The sequence below is a fragment of the Brassica napus genome, chromosome A3, assembly GCF_020379485.1.
Source record: "Brassica napus cultivar Da-Ae chromosome A3, Da-Ae, whole genome shotgun sequence".
In the NCBI taxonomy this organism is placed as follows: domain Eukaryota; kingdom Viridiplantae; phylum Streptophyta; class Magnoliopsida; order Brassicales; family Brassicaceae; genus Brassica; species Brassica napus.
This window is the reverse complement of record NC_063436.1, coordinates 3658170-3674952: the sequence shown is the minus strand read 5'-3', so window position 1 is coordinate 3674952 and position 16783 is coordinate 3658170. Positions and strand designations below refer to the sequence as shown.

At 34.3% G+C, this 16783-nt stretch overlaps 2 protein-coding genes and 1 long non-coding RNA gene across 3 annotated transcripts; 1 reads left to right on the top strand and 2 right to left on the bottom strand.

Moving 5' to 3' along the window:
• Positions 1–353: 353 nt before the first annotated feature.
• LOC125595797 lies at positions 354–1784 on the top strand. The gene is made up of 2 exons (XR_007330619.1): positions 354–936; positions 1026–1784. It is a non-coding gene; the product is annotated as an uncharacterized LOC125595797 (long non-coding RNA).
• Positions 1436–4140, bottom strand: LOC106433948 (E3 ubiquitin-protein ligase MIEL1). The gene is made up of 11 exons (XM_013874789.3): positions 3773–4140; positions 3385–3472; positions 3210–3266; positions 3009–3119; positions 2883–2926; positions 2756–2796; positions 2595–2677; positions 2412–2503; positions 2231–2300; positions 1952–1993; positions 1436–1857 (listed from the first exon to the last, which is right to left on the bottom strand). The coding sequence occupies exons 1-11, from the start codon at positions 3820–3822 to the stop codon at positions 1732–1734; spliced, it is 804 nt and encodes a 267-aa protein (XP_013730243.2). The 5' UTR covers positions 3823–4140; the 3' UTR covers positions 1436–1731.
• Positions 4141–5364: 1224 nt separating this feature from the next.
• LOC106386597 (serine/threonine-protein kinase PBL27) lies at positions 5365–8411 on the bottom strand. Its single transcript, XM_013826430.3, has 5 exons — positions 7952–8411; positions 7327–7526; positions 7051–7240; positions 6489–6880; positions 5365–6351 (listed from the first exon to the last, which is right to left on the bottom strand). Exons 1-5 carry the CDS (start codon positions 8076–8078, stop codon positions 5707–5709), a joined length of 1554 nt encoding a protein of 517 aa, XP_013681884.2. The 5' UTR covers positions 8079–8411; the 3' UTR covers positions 5365–5706.
• Positions 8412–16783: the final 8372 nt, after the last annotated feature.

The following is a 16783-nucleotide window of genomic DNA, read 5'->3' as shown; positions in this document are numbered from 1 at the left end:
AACAGCCTTGCAGCTGCTCTAATACATTAAACAACATGAAATTTGTAGACAAATTTCATTTTATTAAACTATTATTTTTCCGTTTAATGATTTGTATTATATGTCAAGCTGGTTAAGTACGCCTTGGCAAAGAAAAAAAAAACTGGTTAAGTACAGTTAGAATATCGAGATAACTGAATCTTATCAGAATTCATTGTATAACTATATCCATATATCCAGAACCGTTCTGATTGGTGACTGTACATTGATATCATTTACTATTTTAAATTAATACTTTTAGAATGAATAGCCAATTTTATGATGGAATTGATTTATTAGATAAGGAACACCAAATTATTTCGAAGCATTATTGGAAAAAACACAATCATAGGCAAAGTTATATAAACGTTGAAAAAAAAAACGTTGATGTTACGTTAAAAATGGAAACGGTAAGGAAAGTGGATAATAACATTGTTTTGTATCGAGGAAAAAACGTGGATATGTTAAATTCCACGTCAAGTGAAGTTGTCAATGATGACGGTGTCAATTTTATACTATTTTTTCACTCGGTGTGATTTCAAATCAACATATGGGTTCAGACAACTTGACACGTGTTGAAATTTGGGAGGTTCAAAATATGGACGCTGAGTTAGGTCCATGCAACTATGTTTCCTCAGATTCTGCAGTACTGTCAAGCTGCGACCCTTTCAGCATGTGGTTTCTATCGTTTCTTTGGTTTTCTAAATTTTATTTTTGCATCTAGTAGTTTATTAATTTTTCTTTAGTTTTTGTAGTAAACACTTCATAGTTTATAATAGCCATAGAGCAAATCAGAACTATTTATTTGTTAACCTTACCGGCTAGGCGGCTACAAACTGAAACCAGAAACATGACATGATAGAAACAGGCTACGTAGATACTTTTCCTCTCAGACAACTAATTCCACGCTGCAACAAGGTATGTCATTAATATCTTTTTACTCAAGGCAAGGTTGATGTTTCTGATTGAAGTTTTGTTCTGCTTCTACTTTTAACAAACCGATAAAGCTTCCTTCAAGCCTGGAAGATGCTATTGAGAACGTGATATCGCTACAAATGCAAATACATGCAGAATTGAAAGACTCGAGCTTTACTTACATCATTGTGACACCAACGGCTTTCTTCAAGAGCTTAGGTGGTCAAGTCGAGATTGCGTGTTCGGAGATGGTAAGCTGTGCTCTTGTAAACCCACCAGCGAGCAGGATTTAGCTTCGGTTATAGCGGATTGCGTGTTGGAAGAGAACAAGATCAATCCAGGGAGGGTGTTAACCCCGTTGGAGCAAGGAGAGATCATGTTTATGATTCTTGGCAGAGAGCCTAAGTTGGAAAGTTTTATGAAAAATGTAGTGTGTACTGATGAGATTGTGAGATTATAAGAGAATCTGTGAATCTGAGTGATCTGTTGAATAAAACAACAATAGAAAAACATATTGCATATCACAGGTAATATTCCTGGATCAAGAATATTTAAAGAGAATATTATACATAATCCTGGCTTTACCACACCCAAATATAAATGGTTCGACCATATAGGAACCAACAACAAATAGAATCATGAAGAAGACAGATAAGTGTTTTGCTTTTGTGACCAATAATCATATTGATCAACTTTTCTATGTTTTCTTGCTATAACCGATCATCAAGAAAGTTTTTTTGCAACAAAAAGTTCATGCTTGCTTTCTGGTAGATGGCAACAAGTGAAAGAGATCTTTGGTCATTGAGGAAGAACAGGAGGTGCGACGGCTCTGGTGTTGTACGATCTACAATGTCCACATTTCTGCCCTATTATGTGGAAGTACACTTCTGTTGTGTCGTTACAGTCGTTGCATAGTATCCACACCTGTGCATGCCAGCCACGTTATCTTCTTTTCAGTAACTTCAAAACCAGTTTTGATTGAGAGCTTGAAGGACAAAAAGAAAGACAAATTATGTACCTTCTTGTCATGGTAATCCGAAGGCATAGATGTGGCTTCAATCTAACAACACAAAATGAATTAGAATTTGATATTTGAAATGATTTAACATTACTTAAAATATATATAGATAGAAAAATTGATTTATGGACTGCAGTCACTGCACTGACATACTTGATTTAACCGATTTGAATAAATTGGATTTTAAGAAAACTGTTTCCGTTATGAAAAATTTACCGCCTAGACCGTTTTTTAGAACCTTGCCTAAAACATAATTCACCAAAAGATGTTAAAACTAACCTCTTCATCCATCCTCTGCCATGTTTTTGACATATCAATCACTGACCTCGAGCAAATAGGACAGCAAAATCTACACAGAACAAAAAAAGTTCACACATTTCAAAAAACCACATCACTAGAAAGTTTAAACTTTAAACAGAGAGAAATAACCACAAGAAAAAAAAAAGAGTAAATAGATTACTTGTCACGCTTGATCATCTCATGGTAGCATTCACAGTGCATAGTGTGTCCACATTTCATCACTGTTGTTTCTTTTAGAGAGTCAAAGAGATACTGCAAGAGCAACAAAAGTATCTCATTCACTCACACATGTTTCGCAGACAGAAACTCTCAAGCTAAGCCTTGACATAACAGACATTATTACCTCGAAACAAATGGGACAGTGATGTCGCATTGAATCCTCAACGCAGCGATGGTTGTTGCGCAGACCAGTCGCATAACAAGATCCTATAAGCATGAAATGGATGAGTCAACACCACTTGAATGTGTGAATGAAAATTGAACATGGTCAAGTTAGTTGCTTACCACACTTCTTGCAATGAAAGAAGTTCTCACGCCCACCAACTCTGCAACATACACAATGAAATGTTAATCAACACACAAACTTTAAACTAATCACCAATTACACTGTATGAAGGAAAGAATCTCTCACCTGCAGATTCCACAGTCATCACAATGAAACTGTTGTTTCTCAGTCTGAAACAGGAGCAATGATTAGAATCAAACACCAAGAAGGGAAGAAGATTCAAACAGTTGTAAAGAAATTAAATTCCTTTACATTATCATCATAGAACTTGCAGATATTGCAAAAGTATTCTCCCATGTTGACACCACAGTTGGAGCATACTTGAGCAACCGGCTGCTCTGTGTCGCAAACCGAACAAATCACCTGAGAAAAAAAACAGACATAAGATGCAACAAAAATTAAAAAAGAATCGAACTTGCTTAGATCACATAACTTAAGAGAAATGGATCGTACTTGTTTAACGTCTTGACGAACAAGCTCATGACGGTCGTAGATATTGCGCAGAGTACTCTGTAATTCAAAAAAGGAAGTTACTTTTAAATAACTACACTCAGGTTTTACGGTTAGGACATAACAGGGGAAGTAATTTAGGACAGTAATTAAAGGTTTTATGAGTTGAGATTATTACAGTGAACTCGTTGTGACAATGGCGACAATCGAAGATTTCGTTGCAACATGGAGCTCTGATCTGGCATCTCCTCCTGTAGTGCTGACACCTAACACACATGGAACAGAAACACGATCTATATGGATCAGAGAGAGAGTCAAATTATGATCTTTGTCTGGATCGAGACAGATCTATCAATCGATTAGGATCATAAACTGGAAACTGATGAAAACCCACGAATCAGATTTGGAGAAAGGGAGAAACTTTGTGATTCAGAGCTTATAGTTATGGGAATCTACGGATCACATAGAAACAGAGAGAAGACCCACAAAAGCACTGATCTGATAGAGCAGACAGTAAGAGACAAGAAGACAAAGACATAAGAGAAACAGAGGATTGTTGTTTTTACCCGAAACCCATTTTGCCAAAGTGAAGGCGATCATTGGGTGAAGCTTCCATAAGAACAGGAGGAGAGAAGCTGATTGAGAGAGAGGTAGAGATGTGAAAAGTTTAACTCTTTCTCTCTCTAACTATATATTATGTGAAGAAGAAGTGGATTTGGATTGGGTTGGAGTGTATGGGCTTTGAAGCTGATAGTTTTATCGGAATCGGAAGGTCAGAAATAAAAACAAAGACCCCACTTCTTGTTCTACAACCTTCCTATTTGCAGGGATGACGAGAGAAAGAAAAAAAAAAGCTTGGAGCTTTTATTTTCTCTCTCTCTCTCGCTCTATCTATCCTTGAGAATGTTGTTAGCGTGGGGGGTCGTGAGATTTGTAGCTTTTAAAGAAATGAAATAATTAAGGGTGAGAGAGAGATAAGGTGAAGAAAGTGGTGAGGGAGATGTGATGGGATGACATGGATACCAACCGTAACAGAGAGTTAGAGCGCCGAATTATTGACCAATCACATCTCATCATTCATTATTTTCGGACCTTTTATTTCCCAAAAAGACATTTCTTTGTTTTTGTAAATTGTGATAATAAATGACCTATTTGTTTACCAATGGGATTTTTTTTTGGATTAGGAAGTTTGAAGATCACGTAATAAAGTTTAAAGCTACTTTTTTTGTTGTTATCGAAATATATACTCTTTTTATTCTGTTAGGTACTGGCGTGGCAAATACAAAATTATATGATTGATCATTTTTGAGGCAATGAAAGTATAGTGAGAGTTGCAGCCTGCAATAGTAAAAAAAAGGGTCAAGTGTTCGTTGCTTGAATCAGTTACATTGCGCCCACCATGCTCACCGCCCCACGTGATGGTACGACAAACCTATCCTTCTTTTAGAATTTCACTATTACTTAAAATGGAAATAATATATAGAAACAAAACCACATGAGCTTCGAGAAAGAAAAAGAAAAGTTAGGTTGCAAATGGTATCTGGTTGAAGTGTTTTTACAAGTTTATTTATTTTGTATTGATTTATCTATATATTTTAAATAAATTTAAAAATACTATTGAACTTTAATAGTCAACTACTGGTAGAAACAGATAGTTATTAATTATTTATAATTTCTGGTGAAGAGAAAATTAAGTGACATATACACTGGAACTAGATGAGTAGCATGAGCTGATAAATTTTTGGTGAAGATAAATAAAGTTCATGTGTTTAAACTTCTTTAGAAATTACAAAATAAACGTGGGACGGGGCGAATGTAAGTCAAAGGCTGCAAAAAATGTATTCGTTTCGTGTACATCTTACTAACATAGATGCAGGCCACTTGACATTCTCGGTCCCTTTAAATTACTTTTGAGACCATCTTTGGAAACATTTCTATAGATGAAGCTTCTATTATTAGGTTACAACCAATTAATACAATGCATGGTGACAGTGTACTAGTATGACAACACATGATGTCTTTGCTGAAAGAAGATGTGGACATACTAGTGGTCTCCTTTCGTGGTCGGATTTGAACAGAGCACATAACCTTAGCTCTCATCTCAAAGAAAAGAAGCTGACTTAGCTGGAGTTTCTATTTTTTTTTTTCTCTTTCCATAGACTCGAATCCATACACATGATTGATACATTAAAAACAGTACAACATTAAAATCGACTCAAGACTCTCCCTCCCCTATTACATATACAACCCATTTTAAAAAACAAAAACATGACTTAAAGAACCATTTTCTTCCCCTCCTATTCCCTCTACTCACCATTCATCTTGTTCTTGAGCTTCAACCACGATACATTGAAGAGCCTCTCTTCTGACTCAGACATCAAATCCGACAACTGACCCGACAAGACTCAACAAATGTTCCATATAACCACAAAGCCTCTTGCCATAAAGACAAAACCTATCTCATGTTCAAACATACAAAGCTTTTTAAATATTTCCCTTCTCAGTCATTGAAACTATCAAAGCTTCCCGGTTCATTGGCTCCTCTCTTCCTCTCCCTCCAATTCTCTCCCCACACCTTTGCCTCCGCCACAGCTCTCTCTCTATCTAAATCCCTGTTCCTCGGAGTCCCTCTCCCTCCCCTCCCAACACTCGCAGGACTCTCTCTCTGCGACTCCGTCCCTTCCACATCGCTTAACCCCCACTTCCTCCCTGACCCTCCTCCAGCCTCGCTCCCTGCCTCTGATCCAGCATTCACTTCCCTCACCATATCCCTTCTCCTGTAGTCAGGAGAGTTCTTGTGAGTCCCCGGTGACCCTAGCCGGCTACGAGTCTCTGCAGGACTATCCAAACTACTCCCATCTCCTAAGCTTCTCCTCTCATCCCTCGTCCTGATGAACGGCGGCCCGCCACCGCCACTGCTTCTACTGTTTTGGCCGTTTGGCGCGTTGGGATCAAAAGTTTGAGAAGCTAAGTAAGTTAGAGCTGTCACCACGTCGCCTATCAACGGTCTTGTTGCTGCTTGTTCCTGTAAACACATTGCTGCAACCGCAAGCGCTTGATACAGACCACGCATTGGATAACGCCCTTGCAGCGATGGATCCGCCATCTTCGGAAACTTCCTACGATCTTTAAACAAGGGCCTAGCCTGTGTATGATACAAAACATAACCCACAACGACCCAAAACTTAGTTATAACATCAGACTACAAAAAGGTTGAGACTTTAGGTAAAGGTTGAGACTTTATGTTTTAAAGATATGCAAAGTTGAGATTTTTAAACGTACCCATGCGACGAGGTTGTGCTCTCCTGGTGCTCGAGCGTTATCTATAGCTTTTCTCCCAGTGATAAGCTCCAAAAACACAACTCCAAAGCTGTAAACATCTGATTTCAAAGTGAGCTGCCCTGTCATGGCGTATTCTGGTGCACAGTAGCCATACGTGCCCATAACACGAGTTGAGACGTGTGTTTTATCCCCCACAGGACCTAACTTAGCTAACCCAAAATCAGATAGCTTTGGGTGATAGCCATCTCCTAGAAGAATATTGGAAGATTTCAAGTCTCTGTAGATCACAGGCGGGTTGGCCTTATCATGCAAATACTCAAGTCCTTTAGCTGCTCCTGCTGCTATTGTCATCCTCGTGTTCCAGTCCAGAGGCTCTTTGCCTGGTGGAAGATCTGACAAAGAACAAAAACTCACCATATAAACTATTTGCAAGACACTTTACCATAAATACATCAAACACAAGCTAGAAACTGTCCCAATATATCAAATGCAATGAGACTAGACAACGCCCTAGTTTCTGTATATGGTAATAGAGTGGAGGGGATATTGATAAGCTTATTACCGTGTAGATGATCTTCCAAGGAGCCTAGTGCCATGTACTCGTAGACAAGGAGACGCTGGTCACCATCAGCGCAATAGCCAATCAAGTTCACAAGATTGGTATGATGCAGAAGGCTCAGCATGAGAACCTCTACTAGAAACTCTCTGTTTCCTTGTAGACCGTTTCTATCCAGCTGCTTAACAGCTACTATCTGCAAACCATAAAGATAAGACGAGTGAGTTTGGTTATGAGAAAATGAAAGAATGATTCTGTTGATTGGTTTTCAAGAATCATTACCTGTCCTGTGCTCTCTAGACGACCCTTGTAAACACGTCCGAAGCCTCCTTCTCCGAGAAGACATTCCGGTCTGAAGTTTTTAGTGGCGGCAGCTAACTCTCTGAAAGTAAAGGTTTGTGCAGCGATGTTAGCGGTTGGACCTTCTTTTGGAGCGGTTAGCTCCTTCTTATGTTCAGAACCTCCTCGAGACTTTGATTTGTCTACAACAAAGAGAGGAAAGGTTAGCACTTTTCGTTACAAAGCAATGCAAGCAGTAAGCAGCAGCTGATAAAGTAACTGACTAGTAGAAGTAGACCAAACATTGAACTAGTGATGTCTACAAGTATAGAACATTCCTCAAACCCTAAAGCTAACATCTTTATGATTCCTTGTTTGTTGGATAGCATATAGAAAACTAACTTAGACATCTCCTAATTGCATTCCATGTATAGATAACTATAATCAAAGCTCGCAAAACACATTAGATCTCTCATGAACTAGAGTCCTACAAGCTTTGTAGCCGTGAAGATTTAGATCAGAAACATCACCAAAGGAACAAACTTTATGAGAACCCAGAAGGCTAAATCGATCTAAGAGACCAAAACTCAACAGATCCCAAACAGTTGTAATGAAAAAAATTGTTCACCTAAGCTGGCACGGTGAGACTGCTGAGTAACAGAACCGTCTTTAGCTGAAACTTCTTTCTTCAACGAATCTTTCGAATCAGCGTCTTTAGCAGAAGATCCAAAGCAAGGCAAACAACACCAACTCATCTCCGAAAGCTTAAGTCCTCGGAGATATCGAAATTCAATTAAAACAAAGGGAGCCTTTCCGACAGAATCAATCAACCGGAGAATCCCAACATGATAAAGCTCAACACATCTCGAGATTTTTTTTTTACTGTGAAACCAAACACGAAAACAGAGTACTGAAGACTAAAAGCCGCAGCCTTTTTTCAATGCGTCTCTCTCTCTCTCTTTCTCGAGATCTTTGGTGGGAGAACGAGACCAGCGGCAGATCAACAAATCGAGGTTACTCTTCTTTTTTTTTGGATGTGGGTGCTACGCGAGAAGGGGAAGGTAAAAGGAAAAATATAAAAAAAAAAGATATGAAATTTTATTACAAATGGTTTGACATGTAATAAAGTCATCAAAGGGAAAATCTTTTTCTTAATCGAAAAGTTAAAGATGAGATTAAGGGGATAAGTTTGTGTTTAAATGTGAGATTAATGCCCCCCCCCCCCCTCCCCCCCTGCGTAAAACATTTATCTTATCGAAAAATAAATTTTATAAAAGAAGCTGTTTAAATTTTCACATACATAAGGTGAAACATACTGGAATACACAAGTTTAGCTGGCCAGGCATGGTATCAGTTATGCAAAGTGATGAAATGTGTTATGAAAAAATAAGTATATCATACATGTGATTATACAGTTTGAGGCTAATTACATTTTGAAGCTAATTTAAAAGGCTAAATTAACGGCTTCAGAAGATAAATAAGAATCATTACGGTCGGAAAGAAGGCCCCACATAGAGGATATGCTTATGCTCTCACGCCTTGTGAATTGTGAAATAAACATCACAAACCCCACAGTTTCTTTTATTTTCTCCTTCAAAAACAATAACAAACAATAACAATTGTGATTATTATTTTTGTTATTTTTAATAAAAAGACACTAATAAAAAGACATTAAATCTGTTTAATCTGGATACTGGTTCGGTTTTAAGTTTTTTTTGATGTTTAAATGTTCTAAAATATAACTATTATTTTAAATTAATATTCATTTTAGTTTATTCGGTTAAAATGTTTGATTTTTTTGGTTTTTTCCGGTAAAACCAAAAATTATTATTTGTTTATTTTCATGTTATAAATTTTAAACAGTCGTCATGTAGAACCAATAGTTTCATATTATAGTTTCTAAACAGATAAATAGTTTAAAAAAAATTATTAAGACAAATCATTTCATTACAATTTGGTCGGTAGTGAAAGAAGCATTAAGAAAAAATATTTCAACTTTCAAAAAAATTAGATACTTCAGTTGCGGTGAATAATTAGTTACAATGTGCTCACATCAAGGTGCACATGTATGTGTATGTAAAAAGTATATAAAAATAGTTGACAAATATATAAAGATATAGTTAATTAATATTAAATAACATTTTTGTTCAAAATAATACATGAAAGATAAAATTAAAATTAATTTAAAAAAAGGTCTTGACATTAGTCAACTTTTTCATATAAATAAAATAAAATTGTATATTTAAGTAGGGGTGGACACAGATCGAATATATGGGTATTTGGAAGCATTCATGTCGATTCGATCTTTAGCCACCCAGATATTCGGTGACTCGGATATCCGAAATGTTTTATAATTTTGATTTGATCCGTAAATAAAATAAAATTTTAAAAATAATTGAAAATTTTAATAATAACATTTTATTACAAAAATAAAACATTATTTAACTTTTTAAATTCTAGTACCTAATATAATAAATTTAATTCATAAAAAATATTGTAAAACTGATATAAAGTATAATATATATAATGTATATATATATAATTCTTTACATATATGTATATATATGCATATAACAGATCGAGTTAGAAATATGTTCTTAAAAATATTGGTATTTGTGATTTGCTTCTTTTTTGGATATTGTATTTTAGCATTTGATTTGTTTCGTAGAGTTACGGATATCCAGATTTTTTGGTTCAAATCAAAACGGATAACGAATCAAATCAAAATTTATGAATATTTTGTTCAACTTTATCCGTAAACAATAAAAATAATATATATATAGTTTGGCTTTTGATTCGTTATCTATTTTTATTTGAACCAAAAAATCTAAAGTTTTATTGAAACGATTATGTGAGTTTTATATTAAAAACGTAAAATACATAGTGTGAACACATTTATGAATATAGTGTGAACGCGTTAGTATATTTATTATCAAATCATTGTGAAGTTGCCACGTGTATATTATAGTGTGAATGCATTTATTACAATGCTTCTCTTTTAATATATAAGGGATGTATTTAATTATTTTCCGAGTAGCAATGATAAATTCTCATAAATGTATATATAACTGAATACATAATACGTAAATATGTACTTATTTTCCAAATATCATTGATAAAATTATATATACAAATCATTGACTATTACTCCACTTAACATTAGTGTTTAGTGTAAAGCAACTTATTAGCCTGCATAATAAACCCCCTACATTGACATAAAAAAACTAAAAGTTATAAAAAGAAGGTGTCGTCTTTGAATTAAGACATTTGGTCAAATTATAACGTCTAGCAACTTTAACGATAATTAGAGCTTTACCTTTTTATATTGTTTAGTAACATTTTAATATATATATATTTGAACACTTATGAACATGTAGATAATTAAGATATTTTTAGATTTGTAAAAACTTATCCGGACTCGGAAGAATCTAACTTGAACTATGTATGAAAATTTATAACAATAGTTTAGTTTTAAAATCTAAAAAACTGATACCTATAAAAACCGATTTAAATCTAAACATATACATGAATACCATATCTAACTGATATGCAAACAAATAAAAACATTTTTGTTAATTGGTTTAAATTTTTTCACTAATAGAGCAATTTAATTGAAATGACATATGAAATTATAATGGTTAGTATGTAAAATAAATAAAATTGAATTATTATGGTAAATATAGTTAATGAAGTAATTTTTCAGAGTAAAAAATGAATGTAAATAATTATTTATAATAATTTTGACTCTAAATAAAAATAATAAATGAACTAGCTAGAATTGTTAAAATGAGAATGACAATCAATAAAACCCCACTTAAAAATAGATAAATTTTATTTTGTATTTCAGTTTTAAAAGAATAGATTATGTCTTCTATTATTTTTATTAAAATTACAAAGTAGGTTTTCTGGACAAGGAAAAGTTTCAATTTTAAATGCTGGCTTAAAAGAAACATCAACCAAGCTGACTTAGAGAGTCACAATCAGAAGAAGAAAATGGCTACATTTAGAGTTCCTACATTTATTCCTCCAGCTTATTTGTTAACCGTTTCGTAAGATTTCATATCAGTTAATAGTAAATTAGTTTAATTTAGAAATTAACGTCCAACGTATATTTGTGGTAGTGCTCGAATCTAGCAAATCAGACTTTGAAGCAAAAACACACCGAGTCATCAACATAAAATTTAAACTAACAAATTTGTCACTTTCGAAGACCGTTTCTTATCCTTACACCACTGATTTATAATAATAAACTATTTTAACAAGAAAATCTCAGTTTTTTTCTGAAAATATTTACTTTATAACACATAAACTGAAAGTTTTTAAAAACGTTAAATCATCTATCTTTGAACACTGTGTATTAAAATTGAACTTGTATTTCCAAATTATAAATTAATTTGATTTAATATCTGGCATATGACGACGCGTGGCAGTGTAACAGCTAGGAGGAGTTTCATAACAGACAATGCACATGAGCGTTGTGGATAATTGCCTCCATTGTCGGAAAAACATAATGGACTTGTTGTTACGTGATCAAAGAGGACGGCTCCTTTCTAAGCTGACCACCGTCGATCCTCTCATCATACGACACGTGTCATTATCAAGTGTAGTCAATCATTGTTGACCAAACTCCTTTAACGTGTTCTTAAATTTTACAGACATTAGCACCTCCTAATTTTTAATTGAATATATAACAGATCCGGTGGTTGGACTTGTATGATTTTTGCTTAACTTAACTTTACTATTTTTAGTTTTACGGAAATGAAGTATATATTTATAATTTGTTTTGATTAGCGCAAAAAAAAACAAATTAAATCAGAAAACAATGATCCCTTTTTCTTGTAAGAGCATGGTCGGACAAAAATTAAATAAAAGGAAACTGGACCAAATTAATTCATGCGTTAAGTTACGTTACACGTAATCAGGACTATTATTGGACTAATGGTCTAGAGGGTTCGCTTAATTTAATGATTTTTAAAAAAAAATTAATGATTCCATTGTTCATGACAATGCAGTGTCAAACCACACACACATATATATATATACAAATAAGAATGATGACAATTATACATTTGATAACGATCTAATATATGGTATTGATAGTTGAGGTAAAATAATCTACACTACACCTTGGCCAATATTAACAATTGATAGTTCTGCTTCATGGGGTTTAGTTTAATTAAGCCCCGGTTATGCAAAATAAATTTAAAAGACAAATATAGATGTATATGTCATATCGGTGGAACTAATGAGTTTTGGGCTCTTTGAAAACAGTTAAGAGTTAACTAACCTACGAACATGGTGGTGTTTTTGTCAACATGGCCATGTTTGGGAGGCCCTTTGTGCCTCAACTCTTAAAAAATACCTTGGAGATGCAATTGGCGCGTAGTCTCTCTTAGACCTCCGGAAGATATGTACACTCATCGACAGGGCCGTCTCAAATTTTTTTGGAACCATGTTCAGAAATATTAACGATAAATTTAAAAACAATTAAATAGCTTTAGAAATTAGTAGTTTTATCTATATATGTTTAACGTTTTTTTATAAATTATAAACTCTAAATTGATAATTTTGTGACCATAATTTATGTACATATTGTTAAAATTTCTTTAATTTTTTATATTTTTATACTCAGATCATATTCGACCGTTCCACTTGCACGTGTTATTAGACGGCCCTGCTCATTGATCATTTATTCTTTTACTAATTTAAAACACTCATCGAACATTAACAGCAACTATATAAAGGTAAAACCCTAAAAGTAGTTAAATCTTTGTTTGTGGATCAATGAAATCTGTGAACTTTGCATAAACAAAAAAAAACTGTGAAATTAGGTGCTAATAATAGTTTGCAATAGTTAACACTATAATAGTATAATTATCATATTTTCATCCTTTTTAAAGTTGATTTATTATGATATTATAATTATAAAAAATATTAAATAGATAATACGACAACCGACAATACTATCTGCCTTATTTTCATTTATTTAACATAATTGTATTGTTATAAACAACGTAACAAAATGTCCGCATTCTGCATAACTCGTATAAAGGGTTATCTACCAAGCTTTTTTTTTTTTTTTTTTTTGCCAACTGGTATTTTATTAAACAAGAGCAAAGAAACAAGAGGCCCAAAAAGGCAAACATTAAAGAAACTAAGGACCCAACACAAGGTCCAACTAGCATAAAGCCCAAAAGGCCCAACTAAACGAAACAGCTTGCGGCCGAAAGCCCAGCAAGAAGAAACCCGTTGAGGAAGAGATGATTAGTCATCCACCACGTGTTCGGTCGACAAACGATGCATGAAACACGCGTCAAGATATCCAACCATCGTCTTCCACCGGAGCCAGCGAAGAGGCACTGCGACGGAGCTCCGCCAACAGAGGCGAATCACAACGAAGCCGAAAGCCTAGACTGACAGATCGAAGCTTCATCAGAGAAGAGAACAAACGCCTACAATCGATCTAACCACATCGAGAATCCTGAATGAACAATCGGTCACCTTTAATGAATAGAGTAAGCTCGAAGGTGAAACAACTCAAAACGGAGGAGAGGAAAGAATCGAAGAGCTAGATCGAGAGACAGATGAGCGATGCAGAACGAGAAGCGACAATCGAAATTCAACCGGAAAAGACCGGAATTAAGCCGGCGATAACGGTGCTGAGATAGCCACTGTATCCCAGAGTCGAAAGCCGGCGAAGCATGAACTATGAAAGCCACTGCTTCCCGGAATCAAAAACCCGACAAGCGGGAGAGGAGCCGGAAGAGAATCGGCGACCAAAAAGGTTTCATCTCTCATCTTTCTCTGTGAAAGATTTGAATAGAGAACAGAGAGAAGAGAGAGAGAAAAAAAAAAGACTTGGGTTATCTACCAAGCTATTACCAACTATAGTTTCTTTTCTTTAGCTAAATATTTGGAAATCAAGGGGATAAGACCATACAATCATAAATAAATAGACCTATCTATAACATTATAAATACTCGTGTTGCCCTTTGAGATTACTATATAGCCAACAATATAAGTTTCATGTATATTTTCGATGCATACGAATCTGCATGTTTATATCTTTAAAGGTGAATTTGTTCCACAAAAGGGAAATTCCTTTTTTTCGAAAATGGATTTTATTTTTTTGAAAAATCGAAATTTTAAAATTTGGTGCAAGAAATAAAAATTGTAGAACATGATTCGGATCCTTCGTGAGAGAATACGCGTTTTGTTGTCGCTGGTTAATTTGATCATTTTTCGAGCTGACGCCAAACTCATCTTTTCAATCTCATCGCTCCACGTAACAATATAGATAGATAAAGAAAGATTTACAATTAGAGTCACTTTATGACTTCTTATTTCACTTTAGGACACTTTCTTCTACTAGAGCACTTTTCTTTAAAGATCAGTTGGGTCTTAACATTTTCAGTTCAACTCCAACCATAAAGTGGACTAGCTGAATATTTACCTAATTCTTTTGCTTTTCTTTTTTTTTTTCTTTTCTTAATTTATAGCATAAAATTGAATCTAAAAAAAATCTCTCAGATCTCAACATCATCTTCCTCGCCGTGTAAGCTAATCTCCGCCGTGGCCATCTTCTCGCCCCCGACTTTTCTCCTCCACAATCCACATATGCCGATCTGCGTCAAGCTCCCACGGCGAACTCCTCCACCATGTGATCTCCTTGTTGCTACTTCATCGTCGTTAATCACCGCCTTCGTCTCGTCTCAAGCTTCATCCGGAGTCGTCGTCGCAATCTATCCACCTTCGCGAAGCTCCGGAGCCTTCTTAGCGTCTTTGTCTCCCCCTCCTGTAACCGCCTTTGTCTTCTCCTCCTGTAACCGCCTTTGTCTTCTTCTCCTGTAACCACCTTCGTCTCCATCTCGTCAACTGAAACCCCTGCCTCCGTCTCGTTCTCGTCGCCGCCTTCATTGCCTCTGTCTCACCGTCTTCGTCTCCTCCATCTTTTTGCTTTTGTCTCCTCTGTTTTTAGTTGCAGAATTAAAAGCTCTAAATGAAGAAGACGAAGTCGAAATTATATTTATATCCTTCACTAAAGAAAATTAAAAAAACAAATGAAAACACGCTGAATGGTTTTCGAACACGAAATCAAGCGGTCAATTATAAGACGAAACAAATGGACTGCTGTGATTTCTTTATTGTTATGTAGCGTTAAAGATAAATATTATGACTAAAAGCCTCTTCTTTACCATTTCGCAGCATTTTGCAATGCAATATATACACCTAAATGAACTAAATTAAGATGGTAAAACCATAACAATGCAATATATACACCTAAATGAAACTTAAAATATTCTAAATTAAGAAAAAAAACTTTAAATCATTCAAATCATTGGATATCATTACTACTACAATGTACATTTGAACATGTGTACATGTGATTTTTTTTTTGAAACGTCGTTGTACATGTAGACAGTAAAAAATATGTGTACATGCGGTTTCATCGTCATCTTCGTTTAAATGTATTTTCCATTTTTGTTAAAATTAATTTCGAAAAGAAAGGCATACATGTAGATTCTTATTCACGTGTACATTTATATTTTGTAAAAAAACGTAGAAATCGTATAATCATCTTGTTTTGATGTCAAGGAACCCATGTTGTACACATGTACATTAAATTTAAATGATATCCACAGTTAAATGTCCACATGTACATGAAAGTATATAGTCTATTTAATTATTTCTAAGAGTAATACTTATCTAATTATTTTTAAAGATCAATAACTATATACACCTAAATGAAACTTAAAATAATCTACATTAATAAATTTTTTTTAAATCATTCAAATTATTGGATATCATTACTATTGCAATGTACATTTGAACAGGTGTACATATGATTTTTTTCTGAAACGTCATTGTACATGTGGAGAATAAAAAAAATGTGTACACACTGATTCATCGTCATCTTCGTTTCTTCGTTTAAATGTATTTTTCATTTTTGTTAAGATTAATTTCGGAAAGAAAGACATACACGTAGATTCTTTTGCGCATGTACATTTATATTTTGTAAGAAAAACATAGAAATCGTATAATCATTTTATTTCAATGTCCATGAACCTAGGTTGTACACATGTACATTACATTTAATCATATCCACAGTTAAATGTCCAGATGTACATGAAAGTATATAGTCTATTTAATTATTTCTAAGATTAATACTTACCAAAATTATTTTTAAAGATTAATGTCTATATGTCATAAATATTGATTATGATGTCTATTTAGATTATTGTTAAGAGATATTTATCTAATTATTTATCTAATTCAGCACTTTTTAATTCATTTTAATCATATATATTGCATTTGTATGTCAATTACATTTTTCAGGGTTTAAATTACACAATTGAAAGTTTAGAACTAAATTAGGAAGTTATTTCTGTAATTTTCAAAGTTCATAGCTGAATTGAAAATTTTCGGACCGGTATGTGTAATTATGGAAGGTGTGGTCTTC